This window comes from Nicotiana tabacum, chromosome 7, assembly GCF_000715075.1.
Source record: "Nicotiana tabacum cultivar K326 chromosome 7, ASM71507v2, whole genome shotgun sequence".
Taxonomy (NCBI): Eukaryota; Viridiplantae; Streptophyta; class Magnoliopsida; order Solanales; family Solanaceae; genus Nicotiana; species Nicotiana tabacum.
This window is the reverse complement of record NC_134086.1, coordinates 108201857-108224388: the sequence shown is the minus strand read 5'-3', so window position 1 is coordinate 108224388 and position 22532 is coordinate 108201857. Positions and strand designations below refer to the sequence as shown.

The window sequence follows — 22532 nt, the reverse complement described above, 5'->3', positions numbered from 1 at the left end:
AGTCCCGACCCATTGATATATTTGCTATGGTATAGCTGAGGTCTCTACACTAGATGAAGCCGTTACAAGTACGAGCTCGAGTTATCATAAAGGAACAATTTCCTTAACTTAATTTGGTTACGATATCGAGGCAAGTCCTCCTAATATGCTCTACTCATGGGTGAGCTTCGTAATCTTAAATTCACTTATGTGAATACTCCTGTTGGGAGATTATATGGAGATAGCTATGTCTATCATTATGTGTTGGTCACTAAAAATAGTTGTGAGGCTAAAAGCAGTTTTTGTTAATCATTTCATTGAGTTCAATGCAATTTCCAAATAACTGATTTCAATTGTGAATTATATTCCCTATCGATATGAGGGTTCTTTATATGTTGTGATTTTGTTTAACGGAAATTATTAGAAGAAGAAAGAAAGGAAATGGAAAATTTCAGTTGGCACAATGTGCATATTACTTGTGTACGGAGTTGAGGACGAGATCCTCGTACTTTTATATGATGTGAAATATTTAAACTGGGCTACAAGTTGTGGTGGATGTTATATAAGGATGAGGTCCTTGTGGTGAAAAGTTTATGCGTTTAAATTCTCCCTTTGTGGAATTAAAAATTTGTACTATAGTACTTATAGGGAGTTATGCCTATGAGGCTTATTTGAAAATTCTCATATGAATATCTCTGTACATAATTTGCCAAATTTGTATTGTAACTATTGAGTTTAGCCTACAATGTAAGTGCCCAGGTGACGTTAATTATGAATCGTTAATTTGGGTAAGTAATTATGAGGTCTTCATGCTACGTTGTTAGTAAAGTGAAAGCTTGAAACAAGAATTTGTTAACATGAAGTTAATTGGCAACTTTGTAATCGATGATGAACAACGATTAAGACCAGAGACGTAGTTATGGGCATATATATGATCTGTTTCATGTCCAGATTCATTATGATAAAGCAATGCTTGTAATGCGGAGATTAGTGTTTTTGATATATACATTGTGGTATTTTGTTGAGCTGTGGATGTGTTGTCATGAGTTGTTTGGGTGTTACTCTGACAGGTGGATAGTCCCAATTACAGGAGAGACTCTACTGAATTTTCTGAAAAATTTGGGAATTTGAAAAAAAAAATTGAGACATTGAGATGTGCTAAGAAAGAGAGAAGTTACGTTGTGTATTTGAGGACGAATGACCCTAACTAGGGGAGAATGTAACATGAAATTTCGAAGTATTTAAGCGCTATTAAAAGTTGATGTGTTGACATGAGAATAATACCGTGTGTTGATGTGGGAAAAAAAATTTGGACCATTTTGAAAATGTTTAGAGAGTAAGAAATTTGGTCTTAAAGTTTACAAATATGGATAAAGGAAATAATCTCAACTAAGATGGTATTGTCGGGTTTATGTCGAATGCGGTAACGGGAGATCAACCGAGAGTATAGGTGTAAAAGTAAAATCATCAATTTGGCAACCTCAGAATAATTCTTAGTACGTTTGAGGACGAATGTTTGTTTAAGAGGTGGAGAATGTAATGACCCGACTAGTCGTTTTAAGAATTAGCGTCCTATTCAACGGCTTAAGACCTCGAAAATCTTCGTAACATGTATTATAACTCGCGTGTGTAATCAAGTTTGGTTTTCAGATAATTTGGGATCAATTGGAAGAACAAATTCTAATTTAAGAAGCTTAAAAGAAAATAGTTGACCAGAGAGTTGACTTTTATGTAAATGACTTTGGAATGGAATTTTGATGATTCCAATAGGTTCGTATGATGATTGTGGACTTATGTGCATATTCGGATTTGGATTTGGAAGTCCGTATGATAATTCGGCGCATTTTGGCGAAAGTTGGGAAATAGATGATTTTTGGAAAGTTTGACCGAGAATTGACTTTTTGATATCGGGGTCGGAATTCGATTATTTTTGTATGGTTAAACTCGTATCGGAATGGATTATCACATTTTGTGAGTTTCGTATGATTCCAAGAAGTGGGCTCCACGGGCAATTTTTGAGTTAAATTTCGGATTTTAATCCGGAAAATTAGTAAATTCATATGGAATTAATTTCTACTATTTGTATTGAGTATATTAAATTATTTGTGACTAGATTTGAAGCCTTCAGACATGAATTGTCAAGGCGAAGATTTATTGGAATCTTGAATTTGGTTGCAAAGCGAGGTAAGTGTTTGGTTTAACCTTAGCTTGAAGGATTAGGAGTTGTGTCATAATTGTTATGTGTTATTTGTCGAGTACGACGTACATGTATAGTGACGAGTATCTATACATTAGAGTCAAGCATGCCCGTAATCTTATACTTTGATTAATGTGACTCCTGTTTGACTTAACTGAAGAGTTTCGCTTCTCCTGTTGTTGTGTTATATTTTCATAGCTACTTGATTCGTGTTGCTTTCCTTATTATTGACATATATATTGTGGGACCGTTGCTACGTGTTAGTTTTCCCGTTATTGAACTATTTCCTTTATGCCAGTATTATTTTCTGTGGTTATTCCTTGAGCTGGTCCTACTATTTTTCTCGTGATTTACAACCCCTGAGTTGATTTACTTGTTTTACCTTGTATTATTGTCATTTGTTGTTGTTATATGTATTGCGGTGATATCCGATCCTTCTGTTGTGATGTAACTGTTGATTTTGTTGGTTGTGTTGTGTATTTACTTTGGGACTACGGGTTAGATTCTCGGGAGATCCCCCTGCACATTCATATTGAGGATACCAAGAGATCCTCGGGATACCAAGAGATCCCTAGCATTCATATTGAGGATACCAAGAGATCCCTAATATGTAATGAGGATACCAAGAGATCCTCGGAATGCCAATAGATCCCTAGTATATAAAGAGGATACCCAGAGATCCCCGGGATACCAAGAGATCCCTGGTACAGATTGAGGATACCAAGAGATCCTCGGGATACTGAGAGATGTCCGGTTCTTATCGTATTGATTGTTTTAGCCTCTGTTTCGGTTATTGCATTCCTTACTTTCTCGTATTAACATTCTTATTGTTAGCTTGCCACTAAATTGCTCATCTTATCCGTCATACTTTATATCTTATTTTATCTCAGTAGGGCCCTAGCCGCTGTATTCCTTCCGTGATTATTCTGCCTCCATTGTAATTGTTATTATCAATTCAAGTGTTTTAATGGTTTAGATTCCTTTACGACTGTGATCTTTTGTGTGGGAATCCATAGTGTTGTTAATACCTTGCCCTATTTGTTTTATATATATATAATCAATACTTCAAATTTCAACAATTGTTACATTTTTAACTCAATTGATTTCTCAGCTAAATTTTCCTTAAATCGTTTGAGGTTGTACTTTACTTAAAAAGGAATTTCTTCTATGTTTTGATTTATTGATTTATCGTATTAAAGGTAATAATTCATTCAATATTGTACTTTAATTGAAAAGGGTATTTTCTTTATCAAATGATTTCAAAAAAATAACTTCATCTTTTCTTGTTGATTTCCTATTTGGGTTGGGAGTTGTACTCTACTTTATGTTAAGTGAATGAGGCTTATTGAACACTCTTAATTGTATTGGGTTATGGAACCTATGAACCGAGTAATATGAGGATATTGTTGTGCAATATGAGACAGAAAAATGTGGGCACGAGGTGCCGTGAAAATATGAAAGTGGGCTGAGACCTATATTGTTTATGATTATGAAATGAGGTGTCACAAGGTGACCTTTACTTGAAAGAATTATATTCGAAAGATGCTTACTTGGAAGTTACTTATTTGAAGGAAATATATTCGAAATATATTTATTGAAAAGCATATTATCTTAGAGATTATTACTTGAAGGATTTATAGGCGAAAGATTTATATTTGAACGACTCGATTAATTGATTGCACTTGTATTTATTATTTGTTGAGAAACATTTATGGTGTTCTTGTTGCCTGCTACTTATATCACTGGTTGATCATTGTTGCCATCATTGTTATCTGCTTCCTATTATTTTGTACGCTATATTGCACAGGTTTATTTGGTAGTCTGGTCCTAGCCTCGTCACTACTTCGCCGAGGTTAGGCTAGGCACTTACCAGCACATGGGGTCGGTTGTGCTGATACTACACTTCTGTACATTTTTTTGTGTACAGATCCGGGTATTTGATCGTTAGTGGCAGTGCGGATCATTGCAGTGGAGACTCAAGGTAAACCTGTTGTAGTACGTTCGCAGGCTTCGGAGTCACCTTCAATTGTACTTATTTCCATATGTTCCTTTTGTTCGAAACAATGATGTATTTATTTTGTATAACTATTCTTAGAAAGGCTTATGACTAGTACCACAGGTTTTGGAAATTGTAATTTGTTCAGAGTAATTTAATTTAAAGTTAATAAATATCAAGGTTATTTCAGTTAATGTTAGGCTTACCTAGTTTAGAGACTAGATGCCATCACAACTTGTTCGGAGGGATTTTTGGATCGTGACACCAAATCATTTGAGAGGTACGCCCTGCGCTTTCCATTTCTGCCACGAGGCGATTTTTGACCGCTCCACCCTGATGCGCGCCCTAAGACTCGCCCCAATATCGCATGCTTTATATTTTTGGGGCCTTAATATTTGGGGAGGAAATGATGCAAAATAGAGCTTCTTCTGGAGCTTGTCCAGAAGACGTGAAGAAAATCTATTCTTCTGAGAGAGAATCTGTTTAGGATACTGAACCTAAAAGTGAAATTTCAAATAACAAGAGGATTGTATTCAGTGGAGGGGAGAGGGCATTGAAGATCTTTTAGTTGCAAATTCAAGGAGATCCATCATAGATATGGATAATGAAGATGCTATATGTAAGCGCACTAGAGCTAGGTACTCACTTGTTAGCCATACACTTGATGAACTTGAGTCATTTCTTCAAGAAACATATGATGAGGATGATCTTCAGAATGCCAACGATGAAGCGTACAACAAGTTTCTTGCAGCTGTTTTACTGATTGGATATGGAAATTCTGGAAATGTACAAGAGAATGAAAATGTTGATAATGAAGATGAAGACAACGATGGAGATTTTGAGCTTGAAATTGAGGAGGCATTGGAGAGCGACATTGATGAACACGTGAAGGTTGATGTTGAAGAGGAGTACGTGTTAGATTGTATGAATTCAAGCAAAAAATGAATAAGAAATCACAGAACCAAAGTGAGCGAAGAAGGTTCGAGAGAGAACAACCTGTTCTGGAATTTTGTTATTATGACCCGTAGTTTTCAAATCCGAAAGCCACAGTGTTTATATACAAGCCCAATTCTAATTGGGTCAAAACAGTCAAAACCGGGAAGACCAAAATAAAATAAAAGAAAAATTGGCATCCTATGACAATACATAATAGAAATTGCCAATTTTTTAGCCTTATATTAGGTTTGGCAAAGATAGCCCCAAACAATTGGCATTATATAGCCAAATCTTAAAATAACTACTCTCTTTTATATTCTCTCCTAAAAAAACTACACGCTTATTTTGGCTTCCCTCCTCATTTCTCTCATTGTATTTTTTCTTCTATCTCAAAGAGAAGGGGAGAAAATTTAGAATTTTTTTTATTTTTCCTTTTATCCACACCAATTGCATCGTCAAATCAGCATCCATAACCACCAATGCCTTGCCGACGTTGTCCAGTTAATTTTCACCGCAATCGAAGAAGAACAACCTACAAGATATGAATGCTACAAGATTCTTAAGTTTTTGAGGAATTTTCGGATCCTTCTCAAACGTAAGAAAAATACATGAGGGCAACTAATCATGTTATTGAAATGGACGGTGATTCACTCAGCGTAGATGCGCCCCTAAACGAGGCTATATACAAAATTTGAGCAAGATTAGCAAAAACTAAGAGAGAAAAATATATTTCAACTTTGTTTTTCTTCTCTCTTCCTTTTTTTGGTTAGATTGAATGAGTGGGTGTAATTGAAATTAGTTGAAAATAACTAAACGAGGTTATATACAAAATTTGAAAAAAATTAGAAGTGATTTAGATTGGTTTCATGCAAAAAATCAGACCTAAAAATCTAACTACGACTTGTGTATAACATGTTGTATATCGTGTACATCAGTGTATATCACACACAAGTTTTTAAGTACGTCCGTGTATATCACTTTGTATATCGTGTATACAACACAATTTATTTATGGACGCCAGTGTATATCACATTGTATATCGTATATATAAAACAAATTTTCATGGATATACATAGATACAGATAAAATACATGAGATATACACGGGTTACAATAGGGGATATATATGTGGAGCCGTCATGAACTTGAGTTTTCAGTCTGAAATGTGTTATACAAAGAACGAAAATAAAATTTTAATAAACTTTTTTGATATACACATTATTATTATTATGTTATACACTGTGATATACAAATAATATAATTATTAATTATTGATCAAAAAGGGAAAATAAATTTTTGATATAGCATGTTTAAGCAAGTTCTAAAATATAAAAATAATAAATATAATTGTGGGAGTAAATAATATTTTGATATACAAAGAAAATTAATTCTTGATATACACAAAGAAGAAAAATAAATTTATGATATCTATTTTGGTATACACATGTCCGATGTGCTATACACTGTGATATACAAATAATACAATATTTTTATTGTGATATACATTGATATAAAGACAACAATAAATATATATAATTTTATATTATTGATATACAAAAAATAATATTATTTATATACAAAGAATGAAAATAAAATTTTAATATAAATGTTGATATAGACAAAGAAGGAAAAAAAAGTTGTGATATACATATTATTATTGTGATATACATTTATTGGTTATTGATGCCAATATCTATAACTAGGGCTATTTTCTACCAATTATATGGGTTATACCATGCCAAAACCCCAAAATAAAACTCTGCAACTAAACTAAGACTAGGCAAACTAGGCCCCAAAGAGCTTCTCTTGAGAACAGGAAGAAGGTTTTAGGGCTGTCAAATAGGCCACTACTCCCTTTGTTACCATATCTGCCCATTTCTCCTTACTCTGGACATGGTGCAAAAAGCATGACGATGCCAAGATGTTCTCTAGCTTCACTCAGTTTGTCGCCTGCGAATGATGGCTTTATGAATGGATTTACAGTCCATCAGATAGGACAATTACATTGTTTGATACATGAGCATGTTCAACTTCTTATTCAGGTTTTTGCGGTTTGTGTTCTTGAGCCGGCCAGACGGCACATTGCTTCTGATGTTCGGGAATTGATATCACAAATGCTTCATAAACGTGATGAGTATTAGCAAGTTGGAGTGTGCCATATCCCAGTTTTTGCTTCTTCTTCCCATATGTTCATCCCTCAGTGTCTGATGAACCTTCGAAGACTTCGCCTGCCCAAATCACCAACAAAATATCTTCAGCACATGTTTTGCAGGGAGACTGCTCATCTGGAAGGCTCCTGGGTACCTTATATTAGTGGTCCAATACTATCTGTTCTTGATGTGGCTCCGATCAAATTAGTCAAGGACTTCATGGATGACGTTTCTCATGGTATATCATGTTAGAACACTAAATTTCACTTAGTTTTCTTATGGTTGCTCAGTTTATGATACTTTATTTACTTCATCATGGGTGATATTTATTGACAGCTATGCAAGATTACAAACATCGGCAAGTAGGAGGTATGGATGATATCTGCTCCGAGAAGGAACCCTTGTTTCCTGTGCAAAATATACATTTTACTGCTGAACCTGATGGTCAGGCTTCCTTGTATTCAAACGGTGTGCCTCCTCCTTCATCAAGTTTTCAAACATCAAAGAAGACTATGGCTGCTGTATTAGTAGAAAAAGCTAAAAAACAGGCAGCTGCTCCTGTTCCAAAGGAGATTGCTAAGTTAGCCCAGCGCTTTTTTCCTTTGTTTAATCCCGCCCTGTATCCCCATAAGCCACCCCCTGCAGCGGTAGCAAACCAGGTGCTTTTTACTGATGCAGAGGATGAGTGAGTTTTATGTCTTCTTTTACCTTTCTTGCAGTAGCAGTATCAGGGTCCTTATGAAATGAGTCGCTTTACTGATTAGGTCGTGATTGTAAAATTGAGGCAACATTGACCTTACTTTGGGGCATTTGATGCCTTCTCGCTTTTATTAGTTGGTATTCTCATCTTCTCCACAGTCCTATGGTGATAGGTTGTGAACTAAAACCTTGCTATAGGAAAAACAGAGAAGGTAGTGAATTTAGTTAGGGTTTAGAGTTGCAAAGTTGGAATTCACATATGGATTCTGAAATTTCCCCTAAATAAACGATCCCTGTTAGTACAATTTATTTCTCAGCATGGTACAAAATTGGGTGTTATCATGAAGCAAAAAGATTTGCTTACGTCTATTGTACGAAAACAATTGAATGAAGCTAATTACCTATATCTGTGAGAGCCTAAGCAGTTATAGTCACTGTGATTTGGTTAAATACCATGTATCATTCATCCTCCACTTCCTTTGGCAATTTCATCAATTCCCTACTAGGTCTTAAGGTTTTAATATCATGGACGATCTTCATTTTTACCCATATTCGCTTTTACCATTACTAATAAGTTTTGTGATATTACCTTGGCATGTGATGCAGATTATTAGCATTGGGTTTGATGGAGTATAATACAGACTGGAGGGCAATTCAGCAGCGCTATCTTCCTGGCAAATCTAAGCATCAGGTGATTCTTATGTGCACTTCCACTTGCAGCAACAGTGTTGTCAGTCATTTATTCTCTCGATTTCATTGTCTTCTTAATGTTTAGTTGTGCTTAACGTGAAGAAGTGCTTGACCTTTTTTGCAGATTTTTGTCAGGCAGAAGAATCGCTCATCATCTAAAGCACCTGAAAATCCAATAAAGGTTTGTTATTGGTGTGCATAAAACATTTATAAACAATCATACTATTAACGCTATGGCCCCATTTGAACTGCCTCTTCCTAAAAGTGCCTGCAAAACCACTTTAGCAATCTATTCATTCTATCAGTTGGGATATGCTGAATGTTTAAGCCGTCTCCTACCACTCCTTCAACTGTTCAAAGATTTTTTTAACTCGAAAATGACTTTCTCGATTCACCTAATAAAAGTACAACCCACAATCGCAATTCATCCATGAATCATGACCTTTTTTGCAGTATTTTCCAAAATATCTGGTCCTTAATTTGTTTGGGGTGCGATGGGTGATGCTGAGCATAGTGAAGGAGGCGTTGCGTAGTTGGTCTCACATGAGGGGGAAGAGAAGTCCAAAGGCTTGGAGGGTTGCCCCCATAGCAATCATGTGGGTTATTTGGAAAGAGAGAAATAAGAGGCTTTTGAAGGGGTGGAACTTGAGTTTGTAAAATTGCAAAGTTGCCTTTTGTTTCTAGTTTCTTTTTGGTGCACTCATGAGGTCCCCACTTGTATAGAGCGCCGGGCCTATGTTGTTGAGAACCATATATTTGTGTAGGTTCTTTCTTTTTGGCATACGACTTGTATACGGGGTTTCCCCCAATTGTTAATAAAATTATTTACCTTATCAAAAAATATATATGTTGCTAGAGATGCCATTTATTTTGTTTTGAATGTCACATTGTGTTTTATGATTGTTGTGGTCATTGATTGTGGTATATAATGTAGTAATGAATCTTGTAGGCGGTTCGGAGGATAAAAAACTCTCCCTTGACAGCAGAAGAGGTTGCACGTATTGAAGAGATAAGTTTACACTGCAACTTAAATTTCCATAGCACCACCATCTCCATTTGTCGCTGCTTCACTATTTACATAGTCATGATCACGCAGGGTCTGAAGGTGTTCAAGCTTGACTGGATGTCAGTGTGGAAGTTTATTGTTCCTTATAGAGATCCTTCCTTGTTACCCCGGCAGTGTCGCATTGCTATTGGAACTCAGAAATCATATAAATCCGATGCTAGTAAGAAGGCAAAACACCGGTTATATGAAGAGAGAAGAAAATCAAAAGCAGCTGCTTTGGAAACTTGGCATGTTTCTTCCGAAAAGGAGGTAAGGCTGTGCCTTTCAGTCAAACTATTATTCTGCGTCCATTTTCCATGTTAGAAAGGTGTACTTTGTCAAAGAAGTACCTAACTCGCCCATGCAGTATGTTCTTTCTCTTATTACCATAAACTTTATCTTGCCAATTGCTAGTTAGTACCACAAAGTTGGAGCATGGAACTGGTAAAAATAGGGAAGTAGGTTTGTTTTGAAATATAGTCATGATGCCAAATCTGCTAAGAAGCTTAGTTTTGTTTAGAAATTATAAGTTGGATTGATATTTATTACCTGAATCTTGGTTAATTACTGTTTACTGAAGTTCTTAATTAATATGGATTTTTCTTGCTCTAGCATGAACTATCTTATACACGGTTCCATCTTATATCGTATTAAACCTGATCATATAATGTGATTAATTGCACCAAATCTTTGTTTTACAATCCCTAGTTGAGCCTAATTTGAACTTTTCCTGAAAGGGATTTAGTTTACCATTTGTAAATCTGGATTTTCTCTTTAGTAACCTACGATTATCAAGTAGATTAGGCTTGCTTGCAGTTACTATAGATTAGGCCAGTTGCTGCAACTGGCTTAGATTTGCATTGGATGTGATTATTGGTTGCTCGGCTGGGTTAGTCATGTTGAAATTCATCATTCTTGTGGCTATGGGCTGGGAACCGGAAGAATTAGATTGGACTAAGAGTGATCTAACTTATCTAATACTATGTAGAAATAATCAAATATGTTATTACTAAGATGTAGTTTAATGCTTGTTTGACTAAAGCTAGGATGTATTGTATCCTACTTGAAAATCTTTTTGCAAAAGAGATTACACAAAAGAAAAGCAAATTATAAGAAAGGATGAAGGTATCCTCCAACCGAATGTCTTTACGTTGAACTGGCAGAGGAGGAGAGAACATGATGGATTTGGGGTGTGGGCCAAGCAACATGGAGCTGAGGATGCAATTGTGTGGACAATGGCTGACGGGAAGAGAAAGACAAATAATAAGTGGGTTCTGCCGATGGTTGGATGAGAGGAAGAAAACTAAATTACGATTCTCAGAAAAATTGAAGAGAAAGTTATCAAAGTCTTCTGTTGTATTATGGTTCAATTGCAGTTTCCCCAGCAGAGCCCCTTACATGTGGCCCAACTATGTTCTATTAGTGCTGATTGGTTGGATTTTAAAACATGTCCCCAATCAAATGTTAAAGTTGAACGTTGTCAACTAGAGATGGAAAAATGGATATATAATAAATGGAGTTTGTACATAATGGATTCTATATAGGTCTAGGGTCATCAATAATAAATGGGAGGGATTTCATGCTTCTATCTAGAAGCCGTTTTGCGTTATATTTTAATATGACGTAACAATTTTATCTCCTAATCGTCATGCATTCATCATCTACGAATTTTCGGTAGCACCAGGCTGAGTATGCAAGGTTGATCATGTCCTACATAGACTTCAAACTATATCATGGCGATTGAATCTCCTAAAATTGGACAAGGTAGACTTGTAATCACATGAAGGGAAGTCTCAAAACACATAATCTCTCGAGACTAGTGTGAATTAGCTAAGAACAGACACAATGGATGGAAAATATTCATTTTCGGCATCAACTTTTGTGATTAAAGCTCAGTTGTTAGTTTTACACTTGCATTAGATCTGATGTTTGCCAGAAATAGGATTCTTTTTAGCTTAATTGTTAACTTGCATGTCAATGTAGGGATGATGGTGAAATTTGGAAAACCTCTTGTTGTAAAGACCATTGGTTTACATTAAAAAACAAAGTATTTTCCAGTTTTGGAATGGAATGGGTTAGAATAGATTGGAGTGGATACGGAGGATTCATATATCCCAGTACTAGTTTTTGCTTGAGGCGCAACCGACTGTTGATTGATTTATAGATCGCTTAAACATTATGCCTCATCTAAGTTGAACCCATAGAAGTGTGTGACCATCTCATTTAAAGCCTAATTTGTTAGGGAGGTCACACTTTTATTTACTTAATTATATTATGTCTTTAACATGCCTCCTCACATGCAGGCCAAGTGAAAATTCCTTCCCTTCATAGCCCAAATGGAAATTTGTTTTGATAAAGGGTAGCTGTGAGATTCGATGTCTGATAATATTAAAGTGTGTGGCCATCTCATCTAAAAGTTTAAGATATTAGAGAGAGTACACCTTATTTATAGAAAAACATAAAGAGAGCACATTTTTATTTACTTAATTATATTACTCCTTCCATTCCAATTTATGTGAACATGTTTGACTGGGCATGGAGTTTAAGAAAAAAATGAAGACTTTTTGAATTTGTGGTCCTATACAAGTTAAAAAGGGCCCCAGAGTATTTGTGTGGCTATAAAAGTTTCTCATTAAGTGTAGAATTGTAAGTTTAAGCTAAATTGTTACCAAATTTAGAAAGGGGTCATTCTTTTTGGAACGGACCAAAAAGGAAATAGGTTCACATAAACTGGAACAAAGGGAGTATGTCATCAACATGATCTGGTCTGTTAGTGATTTTGTTGTACTTCGCAAAATATTCTAGCTAAGGTGAGAATGAATGTACTTTGCAAGGCTACACATATAGCTGCTTTATATGTTGGTGTTGAAGAGTTGTCTATCATGTTGTAGACTTTTTTTTTTTGTTAAGTCCACGTTCAGCATATTGGAATGCAAACAAGAGCAAAGAGTGGACCTAAGTCTTGGTGACTAGATATCATTCATATCCATTTACATGGTTATGCATATGGACCATGTCACAACAACTCCACCCCTAAGGTTAGAGATTCTTTAAATTTTGAATTTTTATTTTTGATGATGGTTGTGTTCAAGCCGATTGGTGCACACCTTGATTATTGCATCGAGTACCTCCATTCTCCCACCAATTATCGGGTACTCTGTCCACTAGATTTAGGCATTGAAAAAATTTCACCTAGCATTTTTTTGTCTTTGCTGAGATTTGGACCCTGGTTTCGCATATTCGTCATTTCAACTTCATTGACCACTAGACCACATTCTTAGATGCAAGGTTAGAGCCTCTTCATATATGAGGGAAAAGGAAACGTCGGGATGTAGGGGCCTTTGCTATTTTGGCATGAAGCGAAGGAGGTTGGGCCTAAGAAAAGGTACTCCACTCCTTGATTTGGTTGAACAGTTAATTTAAGAGTAGAAAAGAGGTGTTCAGACATCTAATCATCGAAGTTGGAGGGACGACCGGGAAGTATAAGTCCTGCAAACACTTGAAAAGTTGGCAGGCCCCAAAATATGGCAATTATTTTCCTCTATCCAATTACCTTCATTCTATTGTCAAACCAAAAAAAGGAGATGGCCGTTTTCCCTTTTTTCTGGTTCAAAGCCTAGGAATCCTTCTCTTTTCGAGTTGGCTAATGAGCTCTTTCATATCTGCTCGTTTAAGGTGGACATGTATGGGAGGTCAAAGGGAGGAATTCATAAGATACACACATTTTAAGGTCAGTTACAGTAGAAAAACAAGAATCTGGCGAGAAATTTAGTATTTTGACGCATCACTTAAGAGTTAAGACGGGAATATCCAGATCTTTTTAGTTTTATAGGTTGTCCTGAGTCAACGATTACTCAAAACATGAACAGTAGAGTATAGGACACTAAATTTTGAAGAAATTGCCATGATCAGGGTACGGATTTATGCCGGGACAGTCAAGGTGAGACGATTGATGGGGCAATATAGGGAGAGAAAACATGACTTGCGCATGGTGTTCAAGTCAACTATTGCTCAAAAAATTAATAGTAGAGTATAAGACATTAAATTTTGAAAAAAGTTGCCAGGACCAGGGTTCAGATTTATGCCGGGACAATCAACTACAGAAGCTATTCACCTGGTGAGACGATTGGTGGAGCAGTATAGGGAGAGGAAAAATGACTTGCACATGGTGTTCATTGACCTTGAGAAGGCTTATGACAAAGCCCCTAGGGAAGTGTTATGGAGATGTTTGGAGGTTAGCGGAGTCCTGGTAGCGTACATTAAGGTGATTAAAGACATGTACGAAGGTGCTAAGACTAGTGTGAAGACTGCGGGAGGAGACTCAGAACATTTTTCTATGGAGATGGGGTTGTATCGGCCCTTAGTTCGTTTTTATTTGCCCTAGAGTTGGATGTGCTGACAAGACACATACAGGGGAGGGTGCCATGGTGTATGTTATTTGTTGATGATATAGTATCGATTGACGAGACGCGAGGGGGTGTTAATGCTAGGTTGAAAGTTTTAAGACAGACGCTGGAGTCCACAGGTTTCAAGTTGAGTAGGTCGAAAACTAAATACTTGGAGTGCAAGCTCAGTGATAGAGGCATGAAGAAGAAGTGGAAGTGGAGATTGATACTCAAGTCATTCCCAAAAGAGAGAGTTTCAAGTATCTTGGGTCTATAATCCAAGGCAACATGGAGATTGACGAGGATGTTATCCATTGCATTGGAGCGGGGTGGATGAGATAGAGGCTAGCTTCGGGGGTTTATGCGATAAGAATCTGCCGCCTAGACTTAAAGAAAAATTCTACAAGGGTGGTGGTTAGACCGACTATGTTGTATGGAGCTGAGTGTTGGCCCGTCAAGAAGTCCCATGTCCAAAAGATGAAAGTAGCTGAAATGGGGATGCTGAGATGGATGTGTGGACATACCACGAAAGACAAGATTAAGAATAAAGTTATTAGGGACAAGGTGGGACTGACATCTGCGGAAGACAAATTGCGGGAATCGAGGTTGCGATGGTTCGGGCATGTGAAGAGGAGCCCGGTCCGGAGGTGTGAGAGGTTGACCATGGCGGGCTTGAGGAAGTGCAGGGGTAGGCCAAAGAAGTATTGGGGAGAGGTGATGAGGTAGGACATGTCATTGCTTCACCTATCCGAGGACATGACTAGCGATAGGAAGGTGTGGAGATCAAGAATTAAGGTGGTGGGTTGACATGTAGTTGTGAGTTTCTCCTAGGTTTACCAGTAGTACTGGTACTATTCTTGTATTCTTTTATTCTTAGTTCTTTATTACTTGTTATGTCACTCGCTTCCATTACTTATTGTATTACTGCTGTTATTGCTTGTTGCTTTATTTTTACCGTTCCTTAAGCCGATGGTCTATCAGAAACAACCTCTCTGCCTTTATAGGATAGAGGTAAGGCTGCGTACATACTACCCTCCCCAGACCCACGTATGAGATTAAGTTGGGTTTGTTGTTGTTGTTGTTGCCGGGATCAGGAGGCTCTCGCTATATAGTTTAACTAGGCTAACTCTAGATTGAAGATAAAGGAACAGTTTCTAGGGGGAAATATTCTCTGTGATCGAAATTTGACAGTAAACATCTGTTCTCTGTGTAAGGTACTTAAGACGCACTATCCAGTTATGCAGACAGTAGGAGCCATTGGCGATGGAAACTGTCGCAAAACTAGAGGTCTTCCCGAAGTTTCATGTTTTGGTTGGATAGTAGTTTATGAGGCATGTCTAACTTGGGACAATTTAAGCAGAAGAGGCTAATAAAAAAAGAAGCCGAAGAGGCTTTAGACTATATGCGGTAACTGTTACATATGTTAGGAGGAGACTCGAATATAAATCATTTGTTTTTACATTGTGCTGTAGCTAATAAATGTTAGTGCAATGTTTGGAACATGAGACCTCTTTTGATCTATGGGTTACCTGGTGGGAGCACACCACATACATTTGAATGAAAACAAAAATTAGTACAATTTGAAATTTTCTTATTTACATCTGTTGGATATCTGACGTAATTTTATTTCTGCAGATGACATAGATGTTCTATGTGAGATTTAGAGGATCTCTAGTTTTAGAAAACTTATAATTTTCTTATAAGTCAAATTATTCATTAGTATTAAAATAAAATGTTCCGAATAAAGCGGAATGGATAATACAACCCCAACTAGCTTGTGATTGAGACATAGTTGATTCATCTAATGATGAACGGATTTTGGTTGGCTCCCTACACTTTTGAGAAGGGTCTTTAACTTTAATGTTCCTTTTCTACATTCATCCACTGGATGCAGTTGGATATAAACTATAATGCCCTTGCTCATGAAAAAAATTGCAGGATAATGTTGCTGACTATGCTGTAACAGAAAATAGTGGTGCAGATAATTGTACAGAAAGAGATGAGGAAGCTTATGTTCATGAGGCCTTTTTGGCAGATTGGAGGCCTGCTGTATCCAGCATCCAAGTGAATCATTCTATGTCAGACCTGGCAAAGAAAATTCCTCCTGCTCAGCTATTGGGAGATGAGAGTTCTCCAGTTGCTGAAGAGATGAATAGCAGTCGTTCTGGAAATGGGCAATCGCACATCTCTAACGAGTTCCCTGTTTCTCTGAGGTACACATTGCATCTTACTCTTTTCATCTCCTTTGTTTTTGTGTTTGTTTTCTCAAGATGGCAGACTTTCTGCATTATGATGACTCATTATGCTTCTCATCTGACTTGAAGGGCCTCAAAAACGGAGTCCTTTTCGCGGCCATACCGAGCCCGTAAATTTAACAATGGACAATTAGTCAAATTAGCTCCAGGCTTGCCTCCTGTTAATCTTCCACCATCTGTTTGAGTTATATCTCAGTCGGCTTTTAAAAGCTATTATGGTGGAACGTATCCAAGGACTTTTGGTGGGGATGCTTGTGCGGGTGATACAGACAACACAGTCCCAAAAATTGCAAGTGCTGCAAAGAATTATTATGTGAAAGATGGACCGTTTAGCATTAGTGCTGGGAGGAACACTATAAGTAATCAGAATCTACAGGAAAGCAGGGTGTCAAAGGATAATAAGAATGTTACCGAAGGAAAAGATGAGTCAGATCTACAGATGCATCCTTTGCTCTTCCGGGCCCCTGAAGATGGCCCTTTGCCATATTATCAGTCTAACTCTAGTTTTAGTACATCCAGTTCGTTCAGTTTCTTTTCGGGTTGTCAACCTCAACTAAATCTTAGCCTCTTTCATCATTCACGCCAATTAGCCCATACTGTTAACTTTCTTGACAAGTCTTCTAAGCTCAGGGATAAAACTTCAGTATCATCTGGTTTTGACTTTCATCCACTTCTGTAAAGAACTGATGATGCAAATTGTGACTTGGAAGCTGCATCCTCTGCTGCACCAACCTTATGTATCACAGAGTCATCAAAAGGAAGGTGCACTCAAGTTCAGAATGCTGTCGATAGTAGTTCAAATGTTGCTTGTTCTATACCCTCTAGCCCTGTGGGAAAAAGCAATGAGGTTGACTTGGAGATGCACTTGAGTTTCACGTCCAGAAAGCAGAAAGCCATGGGAAGCAGAGGAGTGGCTGACCATTATATGGGAAGATCACCTACTAGTGCTTCAGATTCTGGAGCTCAAAATCATCAAATCAATAGAACTCCAAATAGAACCACGCAACCCCATGATTCAGGTGCTACCGCAATGATTTTATCCAACGACCGAGAAAATGGAAATGACCTTGATTATATGGCAGACCAGCCCCTTGCAGAAATTGTGATGGAGCAGGAAGAGTTAAGTGACTCAGAGGAAGAAATAGGAGAGGAGATATTTGAATCCGAGGAGATAATTAATGATAAAAATGAGGTATCTCTTAAAAATAACTCTTTTAAGCTGCTTAGGGGATTTCTAGGACTTAGAAGGAGAGGAGACATTTGCACCTTTCTTCTCTTTATGGTACAAGACCAGAATGGTGAAATTCATATGGTGCTTTTGCAAACTCCTGGAATATGCTACAGCTGAAATTCTTGCTTCTTTTCCTAGGTGAAACTGAACTTGGAATTGTCTCGTAATGCTGCTTGACAAAACATGTATTTAAGATGACTAAGCAGTATTTAGTCAATGTATCCCTGAAGATAAATGTGGAGGTTGGAGGAAGAAATATTGTGCTGGTTGATGTGCTCTCTAGACGAATTTCCCTTGTCAGCGACCGCGCAACTATCATTTTTGGTGCAGATGTCACCTATCCCCACCCTGGGAGGATTCTAGCCCGTCAATTGCTGCGGTAATTGTTGTAGACTTCATTCTTTTGGTTTCATTAATCCACTCCCTTCATCTATATATCTGAAGCAAAGAAGTGCTAACTTTTCATATCTTTCAGGTGGTTGCTTCTCAAGATTGGCCTGAGATTACAAAGTATGCTGGTTTGGTTTCTGCTCAAGCGCATAGGCAAGAGCTTATACAAGATCTGTACAAGACTTGGCAAGATCCAGTTAGAGGACCTGTGACTGGTGGCATGATAAAGTATTCTGCCTTTTTCTTTCCTCATTTTCAAAGAACATGTCTTGATTTTCAAGGTTCAAGCTAATGGACTTAAATTTGCTTCTGACTGATGGTCTATCTCATTTATAACTCAGGGAATTGCTTATTTCCTTCCGTCGAGCAACTGCACAGAAGCCTTAGAGAATTATATTGTACAGGTATTGTTGAATAACGCTTCTATACCTGCATTATAGAAATTTCTGTTCCTTTTTTGTCTGAAATGAATTATCCTTTTCCCTTCAGAGATGGTGTTAGTGAAGGACAATTTTATCAAGTTCTTCTTTTTGAACTTGACGCAATCTGCAAGGTAATTTCTCGTCTATTATACCTTACTCTGCCTGTTTATTATAAACTCTGGATTTCTCTCTATTTTTTGGACCGTGAAGATGGGTAGAAAACAAGCTTGCCCTTTTTATTTGTTAGAAGGTATGAACTGACTTGAACCCAATTCAGGCATGTGCATCTTTAGAACCCAACTATCAGCCCCCAGTTACATAGCCAGGGTACTCCGGTAGCCCACGGGAGAGCATGTACTGCGTCAGGAGGTTTCCAAAGAAGAACCTTTTGATCCTTTGGCCAACACGGGTGCGGGCCATCTCCCCTAGCATGATCTCACCCACGTTTATGGGTCGCCCAGTCATCAAAAAGAATATCACACACACTCGAGCTCGAGTGCATTCACTGGTATGCTCAACAAGTATTAATCTAGCCTGCACAAAGTTTGCCATACCTTGGCCGTCTTGTTGAAGTCGAAATGGAGCATCTCAAGCTGGGCATCTCCCTTAGTCTGTGTCCACTTCGCATTAGAATCAACGCCACAAAGAGTATGATGTATTGTCCGGTAGCGTGGGCTTTTGACGAACTTCTGTAGCCTCCGTGGATTAGGGCTATCAACTCCCAAAAATTCACACAAGGATCACCTATCCAGTGGTATCTCCTTTCCTCGGACTCATGACTGGAACATGTCTGTGTTCCAATTGGCATACATCTCTCGCACCTTGCTCAGATTTGCAGGGCCCGTGCATTCTAGCTTATCCATCTTCATCTCTACCAACCGGGCAAACATATTCGGGAAGTTCTTTTCTAGAGCCTTTATATTAATCCCCTTTTAGGAGACATATCTACCATATGGCACAAAGTTATTATGCCATTTGATAGCGTCTTCTCGAACTAGATCCAACCGAGGCCATGGGACCGATGGTGTCCTCGTCGACCCGCTAGCAACCTACTTTCCCTTAGCATGCCGGGAAGAACCTTCACCCTACTTACGTTTTTTGGGAGGGGGAGCAGTAGTGGAGGATTTTCCGACCCCTTTTCCTTTGGGAAGGGTAGCAGTAGTTGAGAATTATCCAAACGTTTCCATGGAAAAGGGGTGAGAAAGTCCTCTACTACTACCCCATCCCAAAAAACGCAAACAGGGTGAAGGTTCTGGAAAAAGGGTGGGAAAGTCCTTCACTACTGCTCCCCCTCCCAAAAAATGCAAGCAGGGTGAAGGTTTTTCCCAGCAAGCTAAGGGAAAGCAGATTTCTAGAGGGTCACGAGGACACCATCGGTCCCACGACCTCGGTTTGGATCTAGTTCGAGAAAATGCCATCAAAAGGCATAATAACTTTGTGCCATATGGGAGATATGTCGCCGAAATAGGGATTAATGTGAAGGCTCTAGGAAAAAACTTCCCGGATGTGCTTGCCGGTTGGTAAAGATGAAGATGGCTAAACTGATAGACTTCCCGGGCCCTGCAAATCTGAGCATGGTGCGAGAGAGGTATGCCAATTGGAACGCAGACCTGTTCTAGTCATGGGTCCAAGGAAAGGAGATACCACTAGATAGGTGATCCTTGTTTGAATTTTTGGGAGTTGATAGCCCTAATCCACGGAGGCTACAAAAGTTTGTCAAAAGCCCACGCTATCGGACAATACGTCACACTCTTTGTGGCGTTGATTCTAATGCGAAGTGGACACGGACCAAGGGAGATGCCCACCTTGAGATGCTTCGTTTCAACTTCAACAAGATGGCCAGTGTATGACAACTTCGTGCAGGCTAGATTGATGCCCGTTGAGCATAACAAGGAATGCACTCGAGCTCGAGTGTGTGTGATATTCTTTCTGATGACTGAGCGGCCCATAAACGTAGGTGAGATCATGCTAGGAGAGATGGCCTGCACACGCTTTAGCCAATGGATCAAGAGGTTATTCTTTGGAAACCTCCTGACGCAGTACATGCTCTCCCGTGGGCTATCGGAGTACCCTGGCTATGATGAGGTAGTGGAGGCACTAATGGCGTTGTTAGACATTTCATCCTTGCTGGAATCCACATCAAAGCTAAGTCAGGCTGCGAGGAATGAGAGGGACGAAAACTTCAACAGGTTGGATGAGCGTATGCATCTTTGCAATTAGCTCTCCAGTTCTTCCAAGGAGATGTTGGGAATTACACCGGCAGTCCCATTCACCCATCTGAGGATGAGAACACTCGCAAAGTATCCGATGATGAGGATGAGATTGGTGATGAAGTCATGGGGCCCATGACTTTGGTGCCCCCAGAAGCGGATGATGATGAGCCCGAAGCTGCGGCTGGTGGGCATTCCGAAGAGGAGGAATTCGACTAGCAGGGAGTTCTTTCTTTCCATCTTACTTTGTTTTAATTTTTTTATGCATCGGGGACTATGCATTATTTAAGTGTGAGGTGGGGGAAATACTTTGTGACTTGTAATTGTATAAATTTTTTATTTATTGTTAATTTTTTTAGCTTAGTTAGAACTTACATGGTCTAAATAGCTAGTAAAAAAAAGAAGAAAAAAAATCAGAAAGTGCTCGGATTTTTCCCGACGATGGATCTGCTGGACAGGTTTCTTAAGGGATTAAAGTCCGATTAAGAATACCAAAAAGATTTTCTTTTGTTCTTGTTAGGATAGTTAGATAGTATCCCTTGGTTTTTCTTTTGGACGTTGGTTCTTTTCCAAGGGTGTAGCTCGAACCGGGTATTTTTTTTAGGAGTAGGATAGGGAGAAAACTGAGGTGCTCTGAGGTACCTGTTGAGATGTTTGGTGTTGGCACATTAAGCTATGGCATGCACTCCGTCTTCCTGAATAGTTGATTTGAATTGTAATGCCCAAGTAAATTAAGTAGCCTACTTTGTGACGCATTTTTCTCAGATATTTGACTTGTATGCCACCTAGTGTGTAGCAACCCCTTTGGGAGGGTACTACTTAGGAAACAAATTTAATTTCCTATTTACAAAATATTAAAAGAGATATTAATAAAAATATTCAGAATAATTTTAGTAGCGGAAGTAGGCTCATGCGAAAAGGTTCAAAGTGCAATATTTTTTTTGAAAATACACCATAATTTTATTTTAAATGAAATACAATGTCAAAATATTAACATATGGTGATATAACCCTTCTTGATTAATCAACATATTAAAGAAACTTCCTAACAGATTTATACAATCATTCAAAATCACTGCAAGTTTGTATTGTACATAAATTTCAAACTATCGGGTATAAAAAAAGGAAACTAGTTTTCTCATTTTCTACATATTTACTAGACAAAGTGTAAATTTAGCATATTACAAGACTTGAGTTATTAAAACACCCTAATACAATAAAATAGGTTACAAATTCAAGTTACAAGATCTTGGTCTTTAAAATCCAACAAGCCTCCAAATAACATAAGTGTGACATATATATATATATGTATATATCCTGTATATCTTGTATATCCTATATATCATGTACATGTCCCAAAACTATGCAAACCAAGGTGCATATGCAAATGTGATCTTCATAAATTCTCCCAAAAAGACTACTTCACCTTGGCCATCTTCAGATTTCATCCCGAACATTTCCTACGATAGAAAACAACTATCGCTAAGCATAAAGCTTAGTGGTGTATAAACTTTAGGCTTGGAGTCATTAAATTCTCCAATTCCCCTTTTCAGTCATAGTTAGCTCAATTTAACATAATTTAAAACAAGTGAACAAATATATCAAACATATCAATATCAAACTTTGAAGTGTTTCCAAATATCAATAACAATGTTCAAGAGTCTAGAAAGTGTATACTATCAATCTAAGAGAGTATACCAAATATCCATTTTTCGCCCAATATGTACGTCATGCCATCACACTAAGCATAATCAGATATCAAGATGGACCGAAGCCCCAAATCAAGTAGGGTCAAAACCCAATAGACAAGAGAATCAAGAACCATATTAAAAATGGCTTCCTAGTTCGTACTTAACACGGACAAGTTCCATAATTCAAGACGAACTACAAATCCAAAGTCAAGATGGCAAAAGATCCGAATCAAGAGGCATGCCAAGATGAGTGACAAA

General features: G+C 37.9%; 1 protein-coding gene across 2 annotated transcripts; it reads left to right on the top strand.

Annotated features, from left to right (window-relative positions):
• The first annotated feature begins 6846 nt into the window (after nucleotides 1-6846).
• On the top strand, nucleotides 6847-20954 carry LOC107760616 (uncharacterized). Of its 2 annotated transcripts, none has more exons than XM_075217481.1 (12): nucleotides 6847-7495; nucleotides 7594-7942; nucleotides 8563-8647; nucleotides 8771-8827; nucleotides 9596-9961; nucleotides 16015-16289; nucleotides 16401-17523; nucleotides 17701-17941; nucleotides 18038-18105; nucleotides 18294-18356; nucleotides 18442-18505; nucleotides 18652-20954. In XM_075217481.1, the coding sequence occupies exons 1-7, from the start codon at nucleotides 7294-7296 to the stop codon at nucleotides 16513-16515; spliced, it is 1449 nt and encodes a 482-aa protein (XP_075073582.1). In that variant the 5' UTR covers nucleotides 6847-7293; the 3' UTR covers nucleotides 16516-17523; nucleotides 17701-17941; nucleotides 18038-18105; nucleotides 18294-18356; nucleotides 18442-18505; nucleotides 18652-20954. The 2 variants fall into 2 exon arrangements, with proteins under 2 accessions (XP_075073582.1, XP_075073581.1); XM_075217480.1 differs by having other exon boundaries at nucleotides 18038-18180.
• The last annotated feature ends 1578 nt before the right edge of the window (nucleotides 20955-22532 follow it).

Bases quoted from the DNA above. Each gene is read 5' to 3' on its own strand.
- LOC107760616 (XM_075217481.1), top strand. From the start codon at position 7,294: ATGTTCATCCCTCAGTGTCTGATGAACCTTCGAAGACTTCGCCTGCCC. The intron at 7,943-8,562 runs GTGAGTTTTATG...CATGTGATGCAG, and splicing joins TTTACTGATGCAGAGGATGA to ATTATTAGCATTGGGTTTGA. The intron at 16,290-16,400 runs GTACACATTGCA...TCTGACTTGAAG, and splicing joins GAGTTCCCTGTTTCTCTGAG to GGCCTCAAAAACGGAGTCCT.